The sequence below is a fragment of the Sapajus apella genome, unplaced genomic scaffold (assembly GCF_009761245.1).
Source record: "Sapajus apella isolate SASKATOON/1434 unplaced genomic scaffold, GSC_monkey_1.0 scaffold67, whole genome shotgun sequence".
NCBI lineage: Eukaryota > Metazoa > Chordata > Mammalia > Primates > Cebidae > Sapajus > Sapajus apella.
The window spans coordinates 11,727,296-11,747,137 of record NW_022437007.1 but is presented as its reverse complement, the minus strand read 5'-3'; the positions used below and the strand labels follow the sequence as shown (position 1 = coordinate 11,747,137).

The 19,842-nt window shown below is 38.3% G+C and overlaps 1 protein-coding gene across 2 annotated transcripts in view; it reads left to right on the top strand.

The window, feature by feature from the left end:
* The window catches only part of MND1 (meiotic nuclear divisions 1), a 62,384-nt gene extending 42,949 nt beyond the window's left edge, over nucleotides 1-19,435 (top strand). The window contains exons 5-7 of one of the 2 annotated variants that reach the window (XM_032248628.1): nucleotides 2,690-2,804; nucleotides 13,002-13,046; nucleotides 19,115-19,435. In XM_032248628.1, the coding sequence (XP_032104519.1) occupies nucleotides 2,690-2,804; nucleotides 13,002-13,046; nucleotides 19,115-19,221 (267 nt within the window). In that variant the 3' untranslated portion in view covers nucleotides 19,222-19,435. The remainder of the gene's footprint in view (nucleotides 1-2,689; nucleotides 2,805-13,001; nucleotides 13,047-19,114) is intronic. The other variant, XM_032248629.1, reaches the window with a different exon arrangement.
* The last annotated feature ends 407 nt before the right edge of the window (nucleotides 19,436-19,842 follow it).

Sequence of the window (19,842 nt, the reverse complement as noted above, 5' to 3'; positions counted from 1 at the left end):
GAAGCATAAACCCTACAGCCAGACTGCCTGAGTTTGAAAGTCTCTTAAATTCTGTTTTCACTTTTCTCTGTTGCAAAATGGGGAATAATAAAATCTATTATACTTCATTGGGTTATTGTGTGGATTAAACTAGTTAATATTTGCAAAACACCTAGAAGAAGACCTGGTACATGGTAAGCCCTATGTAAATGTTTATATAAATTTTTAAGAGTCTTTTAAAAAAATTTTTTTGCACAAAACAAACAAAACCATCAACATGGTATTTTTGTGGCCTTGTAATATTTTAAAATTCTAAAAATAAATATTGACCTACCATTTTATTAAGTATTAGGTTAGAGATTTTTAAAAATCATTTCACTTTCTATTTTCATCGTTATCTCAACTATAGATTTATGACTTTAAAAAAATATTGAAGATCAGCATGAACCACTAAGCATTTCATCCAAATCTCTGTTTGTGTCTCTCGATTGGAAAAGAAAGCAACTGGAAAAGTTGTCACATAGTAGAAAGGGATATAGCAAAGCTTTACAGTGGCTTTATGCTTTCAGTTATTTCACATATATTCTTTCATGTGTGTCATCAGCACAGTCACAGATAGGAATTGGAGAATGGTCATTTCTGAAGAATATTCAAGGAAAGGCAAATTCTGGGCATAACCTGAAGCTGTTCTGTTTCTTCTTCAGTTGACAATAGCAACTACCACTTCTTTATTTCATTCTTTTTGTTTTTCGAAACACTGGTAATAACTTGTAGAACCATCTTCAACTAACGGTGACATATGTGTGCCCAGAAGTTGTCAGCCAGTCTGTTACTCAGTCCACTGGAACCAGTGCATCTGGGAACCCACCAGCAAACATACTTGTTGCCGGCAAATAACAAAAGAGTTTAGTGGTTCAGAAATGTTCCGAAGAAAGATGAAGTCTTGTGCTCATCCTGAGCTTATCAGCCAGGACTTTTCAGAACTACCTAGCCCCTGTCTGCTAGATATTATTTGTGATGATGGTGGTGATGCTGCTGCTGGTAAAGAAGAAAACTAGCTAACATGTATATTCTGCTTATTCTGAGCCAGGCAATTACTGTTCTAAATGCATTTTGTATATTTATCGAATCCTACTAGCAGTCTAGAAAGGTGGCTACCATTACTGTTTCCATTTTGCTTTTGAGGCACTGGAGGCACAAAGGTAAAATAACTTGGCAAAGATCTTAGTACTAGTAACTGTCTAACATTGTTTCAGTGCATGATATCTGGAAAACTGTAATTATATTCACATTGGATGTTCACTGCTCTGCTTCTCCTGTCTTAACTTTTTTCTCCTCTTGATTTTTTTTTTTTTTTTTTTTTTTTTTGGTTTGTTTTTTAGAGATGGAGTATCTCTGTATTGCTCAGGTTGGCCTTGAACTCCTGGGCTCAAGTGATCCTCCTGCCTCATCTCTTAAGTAGCTGGTACTACAGCAGGCACCACCACACTTGGTGGCAGTGGGTTTTGTTTGTTTGTTTGTTTGTTTAAAGCATGTATAATTTGGGTATTGATGGCAAATAATGACCATCTTCTTATATTCTAGTTATTTAAACATCTTTACTGAGCTGTGCTAATATGATATACACTAACCATGTGTGGCTATTTATATTTAAATAAAAATTAGCTACAATTAAATTTAGTCTCTCAGTCACGGTGGCCACATTGCATATGTTGAGTCACCATATGTGTCTAGTGGCTCTTGCTGTGGAGAGTGCAAATCTAGAACATTTTCCTCATTGCTGAGAGTTCTGTTGGGCTCTGCTGCTTCCAAGTGTGCGGCTCTGTATATGCAGTCTCTTGTACAAATACTAGCAAAGGAACTTTCTTCACTTTGGAACCAAAAGGAACTAAAAGCAAAGTTGAAAAATACAAGTAAAAAATATAAGATAGCTGGAAACCTTACAAGTCCAGTTAGGCAGTTTGAACTTTACTTGATTTTGCCTCAGATTTATCCTATAATTCTGTACTATAATCTTTGCCAGCATTTGGATTTTGTTTGGGCTTACTTTTCAGGTTTCAGACATACAAATTGAATACATATAGCACTATGATTTCTACCTGCTAGTGAGAAATATGGCTAGACATTTCAAATGGTTTTTATTGGATCATATTGTATTTTGAAGCTTTATTCTGATTTTACCTTTAAAGAACAGGTGGTGGGAGGCCTCAGGCTACAATTGTTATTTCTTTAAATGTATATAAAATATAAATTATATATTTAAATATTCTTAAAATTCTTTAAATGTCTAGCACACTTTTAAGGATAATTGTTTAATGATCGATGTTGACATAAAACGTCACATACATAGACATAATCTTGTGAAACTACTCAAAAAGTAGTATAATTTTTTTCTCTAACATATGACAACATGATCATTTTAGAGTTCTGACATGAACCTCTCACCTATTTATGAGCATTCCATTGTACATATCAATTTCCACTTAGTTATTCAATATATATAAAAGATGCTAGAGATTTCAAGATGAGAATTGAGCTTGTTCTTATACTGTGAATATCTTTGTGTGTATATTTATACATGCAAAAAAATGTGAAAACTCTAATGCACATCATTTATGAGAAATAAAATGAAATTGTTATAAAATGTATTACCTTACAACATACAGAATTTTGTTTGTCTGAATTGAACATAAAACTGTTTGGAATGCAGGAAGAGCGAACCACGCTAGCAAAAGAACTTTCTTCACTTCGAGACCAAAGGGAACAGCTAAAGGCAGAAGTAGAAAAATACAAAGATTGTGACCCACAAGTCGTGGAAGAAATACGTAAGTTTGTGTCATAACTTAGGGATCTTTAATTTTGATAATGAAAAAGACTTTATATTTCTAGTTGCCTGATAACCATTCCCCTTGTATATGAGAAAATAAAACCAGTTAAGATAGTATTCTGTTTGTAGTACTCTACAACTTTGTATTTTTAGTATAGTAGGAAAATACTGCCTTAGTATTTTTAATAAGTCTTAATGTGCCAGGCACATTGGCTCACACCTATGATCCCAGCACTTTGGGAGGCTGAGGTGGGTAGATCCTTTGAGCTCAGGAGTGCAAGACCAGTCTAGCCAACATGGAGAAATCCCATCGCTACAAAAAAAACACAAAAATTAGCCAAGCGTGGTGACACATGCCCATAGTCCCAGCTACTCGGGAGGCTGGGGGTGGAAGGATCCTTCAAGCCCAGGAGGTCGAAGCTGCAGTGTGTTGTCCCTGTGCTGTTTGTGCCATTGCACTTCAGCCTGGGTGATAAAGTAAGAGCCTGTCTCAAAAAAAAAGAGAGAAGTCTTAATGTTAGAGTATTGAACAGTGACAACTTTGAAATTATAAGCATTTTAAAATTAAGGAAAATGTGTGGGATAGAAGGATAAAGACATAAAATGTAAGCTTAGAGAACTGAGGAGTCAGAAAAAGAGCTAATTTGACCTTAAGAACCTTGATTCTGTAAAGAAATCCGTCACTATCTTCTAGGAAAAATGACACCATAAGTAAAAGAGTTTGCAAGTTGCAGAAAATTAGTCTGTACCTTGAGTTGCCTTTTAAATATACCAGTGATTTTTTTTTCCTTCTTTTAAACAAGAGTCCCCAGAGCTTTGTTTTGAATAATGTTTATATATTTATGTAAAGATTGAAATTTGAACATTTGAGGAGATAAAATGTTCTTCAGGAGGAGATAAAACAACTTCAGGAGGCACCATTCACATATGTGGAATACATAGCCTAGGTGGTGATATGTAGTGTCACTGGTTCAGCTGATTACCCAGGGGATTTTCAAAGAGAGGTGGAGGCAGAACTCCCCCAGCCAGTCGTTCTCTGTAAAGTAAGCATTTGGAGAGACATGTCAGGTGTTTTATGCTAACCACAGATTCCTTTGTCATCATCCTGCAGAAGAAAGTGCTAACCAAATCTACACCTACAAAGTTAACCACCTTAATCTGTTTGAAAGTTTTAACTAATACCAGATGATCCTCAGTGAGCGCAAACACATCACAGCAGGAGACAAAATAGGAAGTTACTGCTAGGAAGCTAGGCCTGCACATGATTCATCTTCAAAACGAAACACAGACTGTTTGTTCAGGAGGACTTACAACGTTGTGTACCTTATCTAGAGCACCTTCTCATTCTCTTGAAAGAGAACTTCAAGAACAGTTTACTTACCTAGGTTAAATATTTTCAGGTGATTTATTTTCAGGATAGCATGGCTGTGCCCTCCATCAGTTCATCATGAAAAATCTGAGTTTTCACAATAACCAAATCTGACCCTTCATTTACTCTTTTTTTTTTTTTAATTTTATTATATTTTATTATTTTATTTATCTATCGATCTATATATATATATGTATTTTTTTCCCATTTATTTATTTTATTGCATTTTAGGTTTTGGGGTACATGTGAAGAACATGCAAAATTGTTGCATAGGAACACACGGGGCTGTGTGATTTGCTGCCTTCCTCCCCATCACCTACATCTGGCATTTCTCCCCTTGCTATCTCTCCCCAGCTTCCCACCCCCCACTGTCCCTCCCCTATTTCCCAACTGACCCCAGTGTGTAGTGCTCCCCTCCCTGTGTCCATGTGTTCTCATTGTTCAACACCTGCCTATGAGTGAGAACATGCGGTGTTTGATCTTCTGCTCTTCTGTCAGTTTGCTGAGAATGATGGTTTCCAGGTTCATCCATGTCCCTACAAAGGACCCAAACTCATCGTTTTTGATGGCTGCATAATATTCCATGGTGTATATGTGCTACATTTTCCCTATCCAGTCTATCGTCGATGGGCATTTGGGTTGGTTCCAGGTCTTTGCTATTGTAAACAGTGCTGCAATGAACATTCGTGTGCACGTGTCCTTATAGTAGAACGATTTGTAATCCTTTGGATATATACCCAGTAATGGAATTGCTGGGTCAAATGGAATTTCTATTTCTATGTCCTTGAGGAATCGCCACACTGTCTTCCACAATGGTTGAACTAATTTACACTCCCACCAACAGTGTAAAAGTGTTCCTATTTCTCCACATCCTCTCCAGCATCTGTTGTCTCCAGATTTTTTTAATGATCGCCATTCTAACTGGTGTGAGATGGTATCTCAATGTAGTTTTGATTTGCATTTCTCTGATGACCAGTGATGATGAGCATTTTTTCATATGTTTGTTGGCCTCACGTATGTCTTTTGTAAAGTATCTGTTCATATCCTTTGCCCACTTTTGAATGGGCTTGTTAGTTTTTTTCTTGCAAATCTGTTTTAGTTCTTTGTAAATTTTGGATATCAGCCCTTTGTCAGATGGGTAAACTGCAAAAATTTTTTCCCAATCTGTTGGTTGCCGATTCACTCTAATGATTGTTTCTTTTGCTGTGCAGAAGCTGTGGAGTTTGATTAGGTCCCATTTGTCTATTTTGGCTTTTGTTGTCAATGCTTTTGGCGTTTTGGTCATGAAGTCCTTGCCTACACCTATGTCCTGAATGGTTTTGCCTAGATTTTCTTCTAGGGTTTTTATGGTGTTAGGTCTTATGTTTAAGTCTTTAATCCATCTGGAGTTAATTTTAGTGTAAGGTGTCAGGAAGGGGTCCAGTTTCTGCTTTCTGCACATGGCTAGCCAGCTTTCCCAACACCATTTATTGAACAGGGAATCCTTTCCCCATTGCTTGTTTTTGTCTGGTTTGTCAAAGATCAGATGGTTGAAGATATGTTGTGTTGCCTCCGAGACCTCTGTTCTGTTCCATTAGTCTATATCTCTGTTTTGGTACCAGTACCATGCTGTTTTGATTACTGTAGCCTTATAGTATAGTTTGAAGTCTGGTAGTGTGATGCCTCCCACTTTGTTCTTTTTGCTTAGAATTGACTTGGCTATGTGGGCTCTCTTTTGGTTCCATATGAAGTTTAAGGTGGTTTTTTCCAGTTCTGCGAAGGAGGTCATTGGTAGCTTGATGGGGATAGCATTGAATCTGTAAATTACTTTGGGCAGTATGGCCATTTTCACGATATTGATTCTTCCTAACCATGAACACGGAATGTTTCTCCATCTGTTTGTGTCCTCTCTTATTTCGTTGAGCAGTGGCTTGTAGTTCTCCTTGAAGAAGTCCTTTACATTCCTTGTTAGTTGTATTCCTAGGTATTTTATTCTCTTTGTGGCAATTGTGAATGGAAGTTTGTTCTTGATTTGGCTCTCTTTAAGTCTGTTATTGGTGTATCATTTACTCTTTTTTATCTTTTTTTCTGATCTCAGTTTTGTGTGATTCTTGTACTTTTTCCTTGGTGTACCACCTTTTTGCTTACCTGTTTCATTGTCTTTAATGTCTAGGACCTACAACTCTTAGGTATATCCAAAAAGACTTAAGCTTTTTCACTCTATGGTCCCCATTGTACTGCCACAGTTATTTTTTTGGGCAGGTAACCCTCACTGACATCATCTCCAATTGACTTCCCAGTCTTTTTCATAATTTTGACAAATTCTTTCCACTCAGGAATGAATACAACTCTTATTTAGTCTTACTAAACTAGTGTAACCTACACTGATAGTGACTCTGAGCCAGTGGATTACATTGAGGTTCAGGAAATTAACAGGGATAGAGACTCGTGCCAGACCGATTCATGAAGTAGGGAAAACTTGTATTTTAGGCATGTAATTTAAGATGTTGCCATTTCTTGTAGGTCTGATTCAAGTAGCACTTTTGGCAAACACATCACCTCTTAGGTAATAAAACTTCAGAAAAGAAGCTCAGGGTATACAAAGGATGATGAGCTTTCTGGAGAGTGGAATAACACAGTTGAGGAGGAGGCAGCAACTGAAATTTTAAACTGGTTGCCTCATTCTACTATCCATCTCAACCCTTGAATTTATATGTTTGGTAATTTATTTCCCAACCCAAGGAAAACATGCCAATGTTAATGAGTATTATACAGCATATGAGGTCTCACTGGGTGAGAACAAACCCAAAATGTTCTGGTTTTCAGTGAGGTTTTTTTCTTTTCTTCTTTTTTTTTTTTTTATAGGGCCTTGCTCTGTCTCCCAGACTGAAGTGCAGGGCTCACTCATAGCCTCAACCTCCCAAGCTCAAGCCATTCTCCCACCTCATCCTCCCAAGGAGCTGGGACTACAGGCACATGCCACCAAACCCAGCTAGTTTAATTTTAATTTTATTTTTTATAGAGATGATGTCTTGCTATATTGCCCGGGCTGATCTTGAACTCCTGGCCTCAAGCAATTATCTCCCCTTGGCCTCCCAAAATGCTGGGATTACAGGTGTAATGCTTGGCCCTTATCATTCTTCCATGCTTGGCCTTTATCATTCTTCATCAATATTGCACCTAGATTATCTTTTAATAGTTGTTTATGCAGCCATATAAAGATGGATCCTGGAGAATTTGTAATGATGAGTCTATTAGAGCTATATTAATTTTGACTTGGAAATGAGAGAGTGAAAATTGTTTCCTCCTGGCTTTGTGCATTTTTAAAAATTTATTCCCCTTCCACACTCTTTGTGGAAGTCCTTCTCTTCTTCTCCTTTCCTTCTCTTTTCTCTACCTAAATAAAATCACCTTTCTGCAACAAAAAAAAAAAATTTATTAAAGAATATCATCTGTTTTGCCAGGCACAGTGGCTCATGCCTGTAATCCCAGCACTTTGGGAGGCCAAGGTAGGAAGATAGCTTTAGGCTAGGAGTTTGAGATTAGCCTGGGCAACAGAGAGAGACCCTATCTCTACAAAAAATTAAAAATTAGCTGGGCATGCTGGCGTGCACTGTAGTCCTCAAGTTTTTTTCCTCTAGTTTTATTATCTTTCTACTTGAGAGGCTGAGATGGGAGGAGTGCTTGTATCTAGCAGTTCAAGGCTGCACTGAGCTAAGACCTTGCCACTATACTTCAGCCTGGGCAACAGAGTGAGACCCTGTCTCAAAGAAAAAAGATTAACATCTAGCAGAATGAAACTCATTATGTCTGGCATACAGGCAAAGACTACCAGGCCTGGAGAGAAGTGGGAAAACATAATCTGTAGTGAGCAGAAAACTCCATCAATCAAAATTGACCCAGAAATTAGGATCAGCAGACCAGAACACTAAGACAGTTGTTATAACTGTAGTCCATATGTTCAAAAAGTTAAGTGGAAATAGGGAAGATATTAAAAAGACCCAGGTCAGACTTTTGGACATGAAAACTACAATGTCCTACATGAAAAATACACTATGGTGAATTACCAGCTGGTTAAATTTTGCAGAAGAAGGAATTAGTTGAAGATATAGCAGTAGAAACATCCGAATGAAACACAGAAAATAAAGAATTTTTAAAATTTGAAAATGGGGCCAGGCACAGTGGCTCATGCCTGTAATTCCAGCACGTTGGGAGGCCAGGGTGGGTGGATCACTTAAGCCCAAGAGTTTGAGACCAGCCTGGACAGCTTAGGGAGACCCTGACTCTTATATACATACAATAATTTTTTAAAAATATGAAAATGGCATCTGTGAGCTTTAAGACAACTTCAAGGGACCTAATATATGTGCAATTATAGTCCCAAGTGGAGTATGTTTTGATGGGAGGAGAGGTTGCTGGGCCAGAAAAATATCTGAAGAATAAAAGCTAAAGTTTTTCAAATTTGATGAAAACTATAAACCCACAAATCCAAGAAATTTAAATATTTAAGTAGTAGATACCAGTGATCCCCTTACCACCAAATTTAGAGAACTTCTTAAGACTTTAACCTCTACTCACCCCAAATCTCCATTCCTCAATGAAATTATTGTTTTTAAAATGCACTTCTTGATAATGAGGGGTTTCATGGGATTTCAGCTGTCATGTTAGTACAGAACAGATTATACTGGATTAAAGGCTTATGAGTTTCACAAATTGATTTTAATAGGATTTGGTTCTTAGTAGCATTGCTATAGCCCTCCCCCTCCCCCATTATTATAACACTCAGGCTTATCTCTAAGTCTGTCATGATTTATTCGGAGCACAATTTGGTGACTGTAGCTATAACTATTTGTTCATATGGGTTATGGCTATGCATTTTCTTATTTCTCAGTAACCCCCATGAGAAATATTTATATTTAATTATACCAGTTGAATTATTGGTATCATTAAGCAAGTATTGAGATTAATTGCTTGGGAAGTTGAGGCAGGCAGATCACTAGGGGTCAGGAGTTTGAGACCAGCCTGGCCAACTTGGTGAAACCCTATTTCTATTAAAAATACAAAAATTAGCCAGTTGATTACAGGTGGCACACACCTGTAATCCCAGCTACTCTGGACACTGAGGCAAGAGGATCGCTTGAACCCAGGAGGCGAAGGCTGCCATGAGCCAACATCACGCACTGCACTCCATCCTGGGTGACAGAATGAAAATCAGTCTCAAAAAAAAAAAAAAAAAAAAAAAAAAAAAAAAAAAGATTAATTGCAAATATCCAAGAAGTGATATCTAAAAGCAACAGTTCTTTAAACAATATTTTAATTTAGATATTCTGACCATTATTCCAATGTGACCAGATAAAACATGTTAGTAGAAATTAAATTCCCACAAAAATACTCGAAAGTATCTTAGAGGTACTTAAGAAATGTTCTTAGAAATAAATGCCAGGATGACAGTAAAAAGGTGGAGTAAGGACTTCTGAAACTTTGCCCTTTCAAAACCTTGCAAAAATTGTTGTAGTCACCTCTTTTCAGAACTCTGGAAATTAACCAAAGGCTTACAGGAGCCTACTGAGGAAGATTAGCTGACTCTAAGTAAGAATAATGAGCTTTGTGGTACTGAATTTGCCTATTCTCATTTCCTGCTGTCACCTCAGCAGTGACCTTGAAGGATAAAGACCCTGCATTCCCATTGTCTAGGGGAGCAAAATGCAGCTGGAGCTCTTTAAAAGCCTTGATCCCAAAGAACTGTCATCATTTGCATGTTTGGTGGTTCCCTGGAGGACACCAATAGGAAAGACTGTCTTTATTTGATCTGGCTTGAGGTATGCCCAATGCTAAAATCCTCTCTGTGGGAAGTGTTTGTCTATAACAATTATAAACAATAATTTTAACTTCTCAGTTAATCATTGTTGATGAACAGTGATTCATCAACAATAGACTAATCAAACAGTAGACTAATCAAAAAGCTTAAAAGGGCCAGGTGCAGTGCTTAATGCCTGTAACCCTAACACTTTGGGAAGATTGCTTGAGCCCAAGAGTTCGAAACCAGTCTGAAGAACTCCATCTCTATAAAAAATTTTAGAATGAGACATGGCGGCATGTGCCTGTAGTACCAGCTACTCAGGAGGCTGAGGTGGGAGGATCACTTGAACCCAGGAGATCGAGATCAAGATCGAGGCTGTAGGGAGCTGTGATCGCGCCACTGCACTCCAGCTTGGGTGACAGAGTGAGACCCTTCTAAAAAAAAAAATGGAGAAACTCAAGGATTTGTTCATGAGAGCCTTGAAGAGCAACATATTCCTGGAAGTATAGAAGGCCTACATGCATGCTTCAGGTTGTTCACATTCTTAGTTAAGACCTGGAACGGTCCCCATATCTAGCTGACTTTGATGCTCTGTGCAAGCAAGAAGTGAAGACTGAGTCAGCATTATAAACTGCCTAGCTGAGAATGCATGTCCCAGCACACAGGCAAACCCTCTTAGCAAAGTTGGCTGAGCCCTTTGGCAAAGAGAGCCTCTTCACAGAGATTTAGTCCACGCGTTTAAGGAAATCTCTGTTCAATTAATAGCTTGACCACAAAGCTAACCAAATAGAGACTTCAGTGACCACACAGAAGAACACAGACTTTACGGATTTAGCTCAAGAAAATTACTAAACAAATACGTGTGTGTGTGTGTGTGTGTGTGTGTGTGTGTGTGTGTGTGTGTGTGTGTGTGTGTGTGTGTGTGTGTGTGTGTACTGTCATCATTTGCATGTTTGGTGGTTCCCCGGAGGACACCAATAGGAAAGACTGTCTTTATACATACATACACACACACACATATATGTATGTTATGTATTTTTTTTTTTTACAAAGTCTTGATCTGTTACCCAAGCTGGAGTGTAGTAGTGCGATCTCTGCTCACTACAACCTCCACCTCTCAGGTTCAAGCGATTCTCATGCCTCAGCCTTCCAAGTAGCTGGGATTACAGGCACCTTATATTATTTTTTAAATTAATTATTATTATTTTATATTCTCTGTCACCTCAGCTGGAGTGCAGTGACATGATCATGACTCAGTGCCTCAACTTCCTGGACTCAAGCAATCCTCCTGCCTAAGTCCCCTGAATAGCTAGGACTACAGGCACACGCCACCACACAGAGATAATTTTTGTATTTTTTTTAGAGACAGGATTTTGCCATGTTACCCAGGCTAACATTATTTTAAATGTCCAGTTTTGCAATAAGATTATAAGACATACAGAGAAATAAACTATGGCTCACATACTGGAATAAAAATAATGGAGCCAGGAGTGGTGCTCACACCTATAATCCCAGCACTTTGGGAGGCTGAGGTCAGGAGTCCAAGACCAGCCTGGCCAACATGGCAAAACCCTATCTATACAAAAATGCAAAAATTAGCTAGGCATGGTGGCAGGCACCTGTAATCCCAGCTACTCAGGAGGCTGAGACAGGAGAATCACTTGAACCCAGGAGGTGGAGGTTGCAGTGAGCTGAGATTGTGCCATTGCACTTCAGCCTGGGCAACAAGAGCAAAACTCCATTTCAAAAAATAAATAGTGAATGGAAACTGTTACTGAGAAAGCCCACATGTTGAACTTACTAGACAAAGACTTACTTTAAATATGTTCAGAGAGAAATGAAAAACAAGAAACTCAAAACCAAAAATTGGTTACTTAAGGCTATCACAAAGTATACAAACCTTTAGCTAAAGAGCAAAAGGAAAATATAAGTAGCTGGGACAACAAGTTGCACCACTACACCTGGCTAATTTTTTATTATTATCTTTTGTAGAGACAGGGTCCCACTGTGTTGGCTAGACTGGTCTCAAATTCCTAGGCTCAAGCAGTCCTCCTGCCTCAGCCTTCCAAAGTGCTAGGATTACAGGCGTGAGCTACTGCACCCGACCAAAAAACAATATTATTAAGGAAATACTCCTCAAATTGATCTACAGATTCAATGCAAAACCTATTAAAATTTCAGCTGCTTTTTTGCAGAAGTTGATAAGCTGATCTTAAGCTTCATATGGAAATCCAAGTATAGTCAAAAGAATCTTGAAAAAGAACAAAGTTACAGACTCAAATTTCCCAATTTCAAAACTTACTACAAGGCTACAGTTATAGAGACAATACGGTAGTGGTATAAGAATATAGGCTTGGCGCAGTGGCTCCTCCCTATAATCCCAGCACTTTGGGAGACTGAGGTGTGCAGATCACTAGGTCAAGAGATTGAGACCATCCTGGCCAACATGGTGAAACCCTGTCTCTACTAAAAATACAAAAATTAGCTGGGCATGGTGGCAGGCTTCTGTAGTCCCAGCTACTAGGGAGGCTGAGGCAAGAGAATTGCCTGAACCCAGGGGGCAGAGGTTGCAGTGAGCTGAGATCATGCCACTGCACTCCAGCCTGAGCAGAGGGAGACTCTGTCTCATAAAGAAAAAAAAAAGAATAGACCTATAGATTAATGGAATGGAATCAAGAGTCCAGAATTAAACCCAATTGATTTTTAACAAAGGCGCCAAGACCATGGTGAGTTGTTTGAAAAATATCTCATTTAAACTTACATGTTGTCTTTAAAGGAGCAAGTACAATGAAGATGGACATTTAGGAAAGGGAAATTGTTCACAGTGACTTTCCATTAATTACTAATATTACTGCAACTACCTAAAATTCCCTTGAGAATATGCAAGTTTGTAAAATATAATATTATGTCACTATTTGAGCTTTTTTATAGCCGTTTTATATATATATATTTTAATTTTGTTCATATGAAAAAATGTATACATAGCTAAAGATAATTTTATATATGTAAATAACTTGCATTTTATATATATATAATTTTTTTTTCAGGCCAAGCAAATAAAGTAGCCAAAGAAGCTGCTAACAGATGGACTGGTATGTACTATAATATTACTGATAAACTATAAACTCCCTTTACACTTACTGTGATGTGAAATTCAGATACCTTTGTGCTAGCGTTGTTTAAGAAAGGGCATTTCTGAAAACTATATGCACTACTCAGCCTGGGTGCAGTGGCTTATGCCTGTAATCCCAGCACTTTGAGAAGCCAAGGTGGGCGGATCACGAGGTCAGGAGATCGAGACCACCCTGGCCAACATGGTGAAATCCTGTCTCTACTAAAATACAAAAAATTAGCCGGACATGGTGGCATGCACCTGTAGTCCCAGCTACTCAGGAGTCTGAGGCAGGAGAATCACTTGAGCCCGCGAGATGGACGTTGTAGTAAGCCGAGATCATGCCACTGCACTCCAGCCTGGCAACAGAGCAAGACTGCATCTCAAAACGAAAAAGAAAAAGAAAAATATATGCACTACTCAAGTGTTTAATCATTTCAGTTATTTAAGGTTATTTTTTATAACCTCGTGAGTCATTTTGTAAAGTACAAATATTTTTGTAAAACTAATGATTGCTTCCAGTTTAACTTCTGTGCAGATTTTCCTAAGAAAAGTCACTTGGGCTAATCACTTAACTTTCATATATATTAATGTAAGATGGAATCTTAAAGATTTATCTTCTTGCTAATAATAATAATAGCTAAAGTTTGTTGAGGACTGACTGTATGCCGGTTATTATAATGTCTCTGGTTGCCTTCTCATTTTATCTCTATAATAATCTTGCGAGGTAGGTATGATTATTATCTCTAATTTAGAAGACAAAACTAAGACCCTCAGAAGTCCAAGGCCACACACGTGCCAGACAGCATAACAGGAATTAGAATCCAGCTTTTTAGGCTGGACTTAAAGTGACCACGTTTAGTCAAAGGCGATTAGTCACTGGAAGAACAGATGCTGGAGCCAAGTTTCTCTGACTCCCTGTCCAGGCCTATGTTTCACACAAAAAAATAAGGATTATTTTTTCCTACTCTATTTTAGAATTAAATTGATTGGTAAAATCAATATAATTGGCCTTTAGGTGGTTTTTTTTGTTTTTTTTTTTTTAATGAAATTGCAGTCTTATTTATTACAAAGGTATTTCTTAAGAAAGGTAATGCTTTAGTGATAAGAACAGAAGAGGGTAAAACAGCAAACTGTCATAAAAGAGAATAATGAAACAAGTGTCCCACAAAGTATAAGTAAATGTGAATTTTTGGCCAGATGCGGTGGCTCACACCTGTAATCCCAGCACTTTAGGAGGCCAAGGCTGGCAGATCATGTGAGGCCAGGAGTTCAAGACCAGCCTGGCCAACATGGTGAAACCCCATCTCTACTGAAAATACAAAAATTAGCTGGATGTGGTAGTTCATGTGTAGTTCCAGCTACTCAGGAGGCTGAGGCAGGAGAATGGCTTGTGCCTGGGAGGTGGAGGTTTCAGTGAGCCGAGATTGTGCCATTGTACTCCAGCCTGGGTGACAGACAAAGGACTCCGTCTCAAAAATAAAAAAAAAGTGGATTTTTAGGTTAAAAATAAGACAAGAATCCACAGTGATTTCCCCCAGTAGTTTCAACAAAGAGGCTCAGCACACAGTAGGCACAGGCAGCATGTGTGTGTAGTGGGAAGAACATGGCTTTCAAAGGAATCCAAGCTGTTCCCCTTACTTGCTGTGTGACCTCTTAACTTCTCAGTCTGCTTCCTCATCTGTTCAGTGTGGATGAGTAATACTACCTCCCATTTTGGGAGGATTAAATAAGAGAGTTTGTAAGCCCTTCAGCACCATGTTGGACATGTAGATAAATACTTCCCTTTTCCTTTTTTTCTCTTAAAAAAGTTTGTGTTTTTCAATTGATCATAAACTTCCAAAATTATAATTGGAAAAACATTTGGAAATGGCTTTTTTTTCCTATCAGCCACAGAAGAACCTGGGACTTTTAAAATCATGAGGAAGAAAGATATTTTTAGAATAGCAGAAACAGCTGTTAAGAACCATATTTCCATTTGAAGTTACAGCTTACTCCTTCCAGCTTCCAGCATAAACATGTGTTATGAATGAAAAGACGGAGATAGGAGATAAAGCATCACACCTCAGAAAACCTCCACCTTCACAACAAACAAAAGAAAACAGTAATAAAATAATTTTTTCCTAGTCTATTTTAGAATTAAGTAGATTGGTGAAATCAATATAATTGGCCTTTGGTTTTTCTTTTTTGATGAAATTACAGTCTTATTTATCATATAGCTATTAAAGTTTGCCTTAATATTCATATTAAAAATATATAGAAAAATAATTTGCTTTCTTTTTACTTAAAAAAGTCCTGCACATTGAGAGGCCAAGGCAGGAAGATCACTTGAGATCAGGAGATAGAGACCAGCCTGGCCAACATGATGAAACCCCATCTCCACTAAAAATACAAAAATTAGCCAGGCATGGTCGTGTGCACCTGTAATCCCAGCTACTTTGGAGGCTGAGGCAGGAGAATTGCTTGAACCCAGGAGGCATAGGTTGCAGTGAGCCAAGGTCGTGTTCCAGCCTGGGCAAGAGTGAGACACTATCTCAATTAAAAAAACAAAAAGTCCTTAAAATGTATCTAGTATTGAGAATATTTACTGTTCAACAATTCAGTATCTCAGTTCTACGGGATGAGAGATTACCTCCAAGTCTAAGTATAGAAATGCCACATCTAAATATTTTGTGACATTAAATACACTTTAAGTGTGACTTCAATTATATCATATAAAACCTTGCTTAATGATTGAGATAGTGGCCATGCACAGTGGCTTACACCTGTAATCCCAGCCCTTTGGGAGGCCAAGGCGGGTGTATCACACGGTCAGGAGTTCGAGACCAGCCTGGCCAACATAGTGAAATCCTGTCTCTAGTAAACATACAAAAATTAGCCGGGTGTGGTGGCATGTACCTGTAGTCCCAGCTACTCGGGAGGCTGTGGCAGGAGAATCACTTGAACCTGGGAGGCAGAGGTTGCAGTGAGCTCAGACCACACCATTGCACTCCAGCCTGAGTGACAGAGTGAGACTTCGTCTCAAAAATAGTGATGATAATAATAATAAATTAAGATGGTGAAGTTCTTATAAAACATGTGAAAGAGATCTTAATGAGTGAAGAGGGATAGGTGTCCTGAGGTGTCCTAACCTAGATTCATTGCAAATGATATTGCCCATCCTATTCCTTTATGTATCTTTGGTGTGCCACTGTATAAATCAAACAGGAATTCTGCCAGTCTTAAGATTATTTCTTTAAAATAAAAAAATTATTCTATATCCATTTATAAAAACTTATATGTAATAGGGAAATTATTTGACAGGGAATGAAGTCTCAAGATTGTCAGTGACATTATCTTGAAGGCCAACATTCCAGTGGCCCAAGGAAATGTTTAATCACAGTCTTCTTTGAATTGGTCCATTAGGTGGTGTTGTGAAGAGGGTTTTATTTCTTCTTTTTCTTGTTTTTTTTGTTTTTGTTTTTGTTTTGAGACAGAGTCTCGCTCTGTCGCCAGGCTGGAGTGCAGTGGCGTGATCCTGGCTCACTGCAACTTCTGTTTTCCGGTTTAAAGCAATTCTCCTGCCTCAGCCTCCCAAGTAGCTGAGACAACAGGCACACACCACCATGCCTGGATAATTTTTTGTACTCTTAGTAGAGACGGCGTTTCACCATGTTGGCCAGGATGGTCTCTATCTCTTGACCTCATGATCCGCCTGCCTCGGCCTCTCAAAGTGCTGGTACTTTTTCTTGTTTTTAATCTTTAAGTGTTCATAATGAAATAGTTTCTTATCCTCCTGTGAATCAGGAACTCCTTTCTGTAGAGGCTATTCAGTAGGCTTGCCCTGGTGCCTCATTCTCTTTTCTGATCCAGGTTTGAAGTTTGTTCCTGCAAGCTTCCTACATCGTTGTATCTGTTCTCTCATTTCCTAAAAATCTTTCTGTCTTCATGGAGCCTATCCTGTAAGCAATACACATAAGGCTTGGCCATTTCTCTCTAAGACACCTATTACTTTGTAATTGTTTAGTCATAAATTATTTTTTCTCTCTCTCTCTTGGGTCAACTTGAAGGCATAGGTTCTTCACATTCTGTAATACCTGCAGTACACCTGATACTTGTCTTATGTAGCAGCAGACCATCTATAACGTTTGGGTGTGATTAGCAAGAATGTATTGGTTGGTCAGAGACTGGTAAAAATTATCCTAGAGTACCTTATGGTATTGACATTCTCTCTTAGGTTGTTATGAAAAGTAAAGATTCATTTTAGACTGTTACAAAGAGTAAAGATCATTTGAATATCGGTTGACATTCCATAACACTTTAATTAAAAGAAATTAATTTTGTTAACACTGTTCTATTTGATGCAGTAGTATTCACCATAAACCTCATTCCAGAAAGGTATTTATCATTATTTGATACCTGGAATTAAACTTCCATAGAAACAATATTTTAAAAAGTGATCAAACTCCATGTATTAGTTTGCTAGAGATGCCAGAACAAAATACCACTAATAGGGTGGTGAGAAAAGATCCTTTCTCAAGGGAAAAGAAAAAAAATCTACTATTCTTCCCAGTGCAGATGAACAAATTTCAAGGTAAAGATGTTGGCAGGTTTGGTTTCTTCTGAAGGTCCTCCTTCTCCCTGTGTCCTCTGACTGTCTTCCCTGTGTCTCTCAGTGTGTCCAAATTTCCTTTTCTTATAAAGACACCAACCTGACTGGATTAGGATGCGCATCCCAATGACTTCATTTTCACTTAATCGCCTCTTTGAAGATCTATTTCAATATAGTCACATTCTGAGGTAGTAGGGGCTAGGACTTCGGCATACAAATTTGGGGGGAAATGATTCAGCCCATAACATTCCAGAAGAACCTATTCTAACCCTTTACTTCATTATCACTACTAATAGAGTGTTTAACATTTTACAGAATACTCTGACAAGCTATAAAATCTTACACCATTATTTTTTCTGGTTGTATAATACATTTTCATCATAAAGGTTGTATATGTACATTAAAGAAATGTATGAAATTAAGAAAAGAAAGGCTGGGCATGGTGGCCAACACCTATAATCCCAGCATTTTGGGATGCCAAGATGGGTGGATTGCTTGAGCTCAGGAGTTTGAGAGCAGCCTGGGCAACATGGTGAAACCTCATCCCTACAAAAAATGCAAAAATTGCTGGGTATAGTGGTGCATGCCTGGCGTTTCTGCTACTTGTGGGGCTGAGGTGAAAGGATTGCCTAAGCCTGGAAGGTTGAGGCTACAGTGAGCTGAGATTGCACTACTGCACTCCAGCCTGGGAGACAAAGCAATATCCTTTCTCAAGGAAAAAAAGGGAAAAGAAAAGAAATCTACTGTTCTTCCCAGTGCAACCACTGTGAGCACACTCACACTCTCCTGCCTCCCGCACTAGCTGTGCTTAGGGGCCATTCCTGATGAGTAGACATTTAGCTTGCTTTTATTTTGTTTATTATGACACTGGTATAAAGACCCTTGACCAAAAATCCTTGTACACAGTTCATTTTATTTCCTTGGGATAAATCCCCTGAAGTAGATATACCTCCTTTTTTCAGTGGTTAATGCATTTTAAATTCCCCCAGGGGATGCTGAGGACATTTCTGTTCTTAGTCTTAAGAGAATAGAACTCCTTTCCCTACTCCGCACACCCTCTCCCTACTGGCCTGATTGTCTGGAAGCCATTACTGTCTGTGGGACAGGAAGAAGGGTCTGCAGAGAATGTGTTCCCCTTGGGAACAGAAGCAACTTTAATTCATGAGGCAGCAGCCTGGCCTCTGTTGTGGAAATGTAGAAGAGACACTATTAACCTGTCCCTGTCTTTGTATCATTCTTAAGTCTGTTATTTAGCAGCAAGCAGCTTATAGAATTTTAAAATACAAGATCTATTAACTTGTTCCAAATAGTATTTGAATATTAGCTGCCATTACTCTTAAAAATACAGAAAACTCTGAAAGTTAATAGAAGAAAGTAAAAGAACAAAGAAGATAATTATACTTGAAATGTTTTATGATTGTGCTTTTCTCAAAATTATTTCTCAATTTTCTTTATAGATAACATATTTGCAATAAAATCTTGGGCCAAAAGAAAATTTGGGTTTGAAGAAAATAAAATTGATAAAACTTTTGGAATTCCAGAAGACTTTGACTACATAGACTAAAATATTCCACGGCGGTGAAGGATGTAAATTTTAAATGATATCTAAATAAGTGTACTGAATTGTCATTTGCCTGTAACTGTATGTATCCTTTTGTTAATGTTAAATAAAGTATTAAATGCAGATGTTCTTCACCCTTTTTGGCAGATCACACGCAGGATGATGACCATATCCCCTCCAGTGCTCATCAGAGTAGGACATAAAGCCTTGCACCTCATTCCAGGCAGATTTACAAATGATTTTCTTTAAGATCAAAGCCATGATGTGATAACATTTTAGTTTTGTTTAAATATTAATGTTAACTATTAAGGGTGTATTTGGGCCATGTGTGGTGGCTCACACCTGTAATCTCAGCACTTTGGGAAGCTGAGGCGGGCAGATCACTTGAGCTCAAGGAGTTCGAGACCAGCCTGGCCAACATGGCAAAACCCCGTCCCAACTACTCAGGAGGCTGAGGCAGAAGAATTACTTGAACCAAGGCACAGGTTGCAGAGAGCTGAGATTGTACCACTGCACTCCAGCCTAGGCAACAGAGCGAGGCTCCGTCTCAAAAAATAAATAAATAAATAAATTTTGAGGCTAAGCACAGTGGCTCATGCCTGTAATCCCAGCACTTTGGGAGGC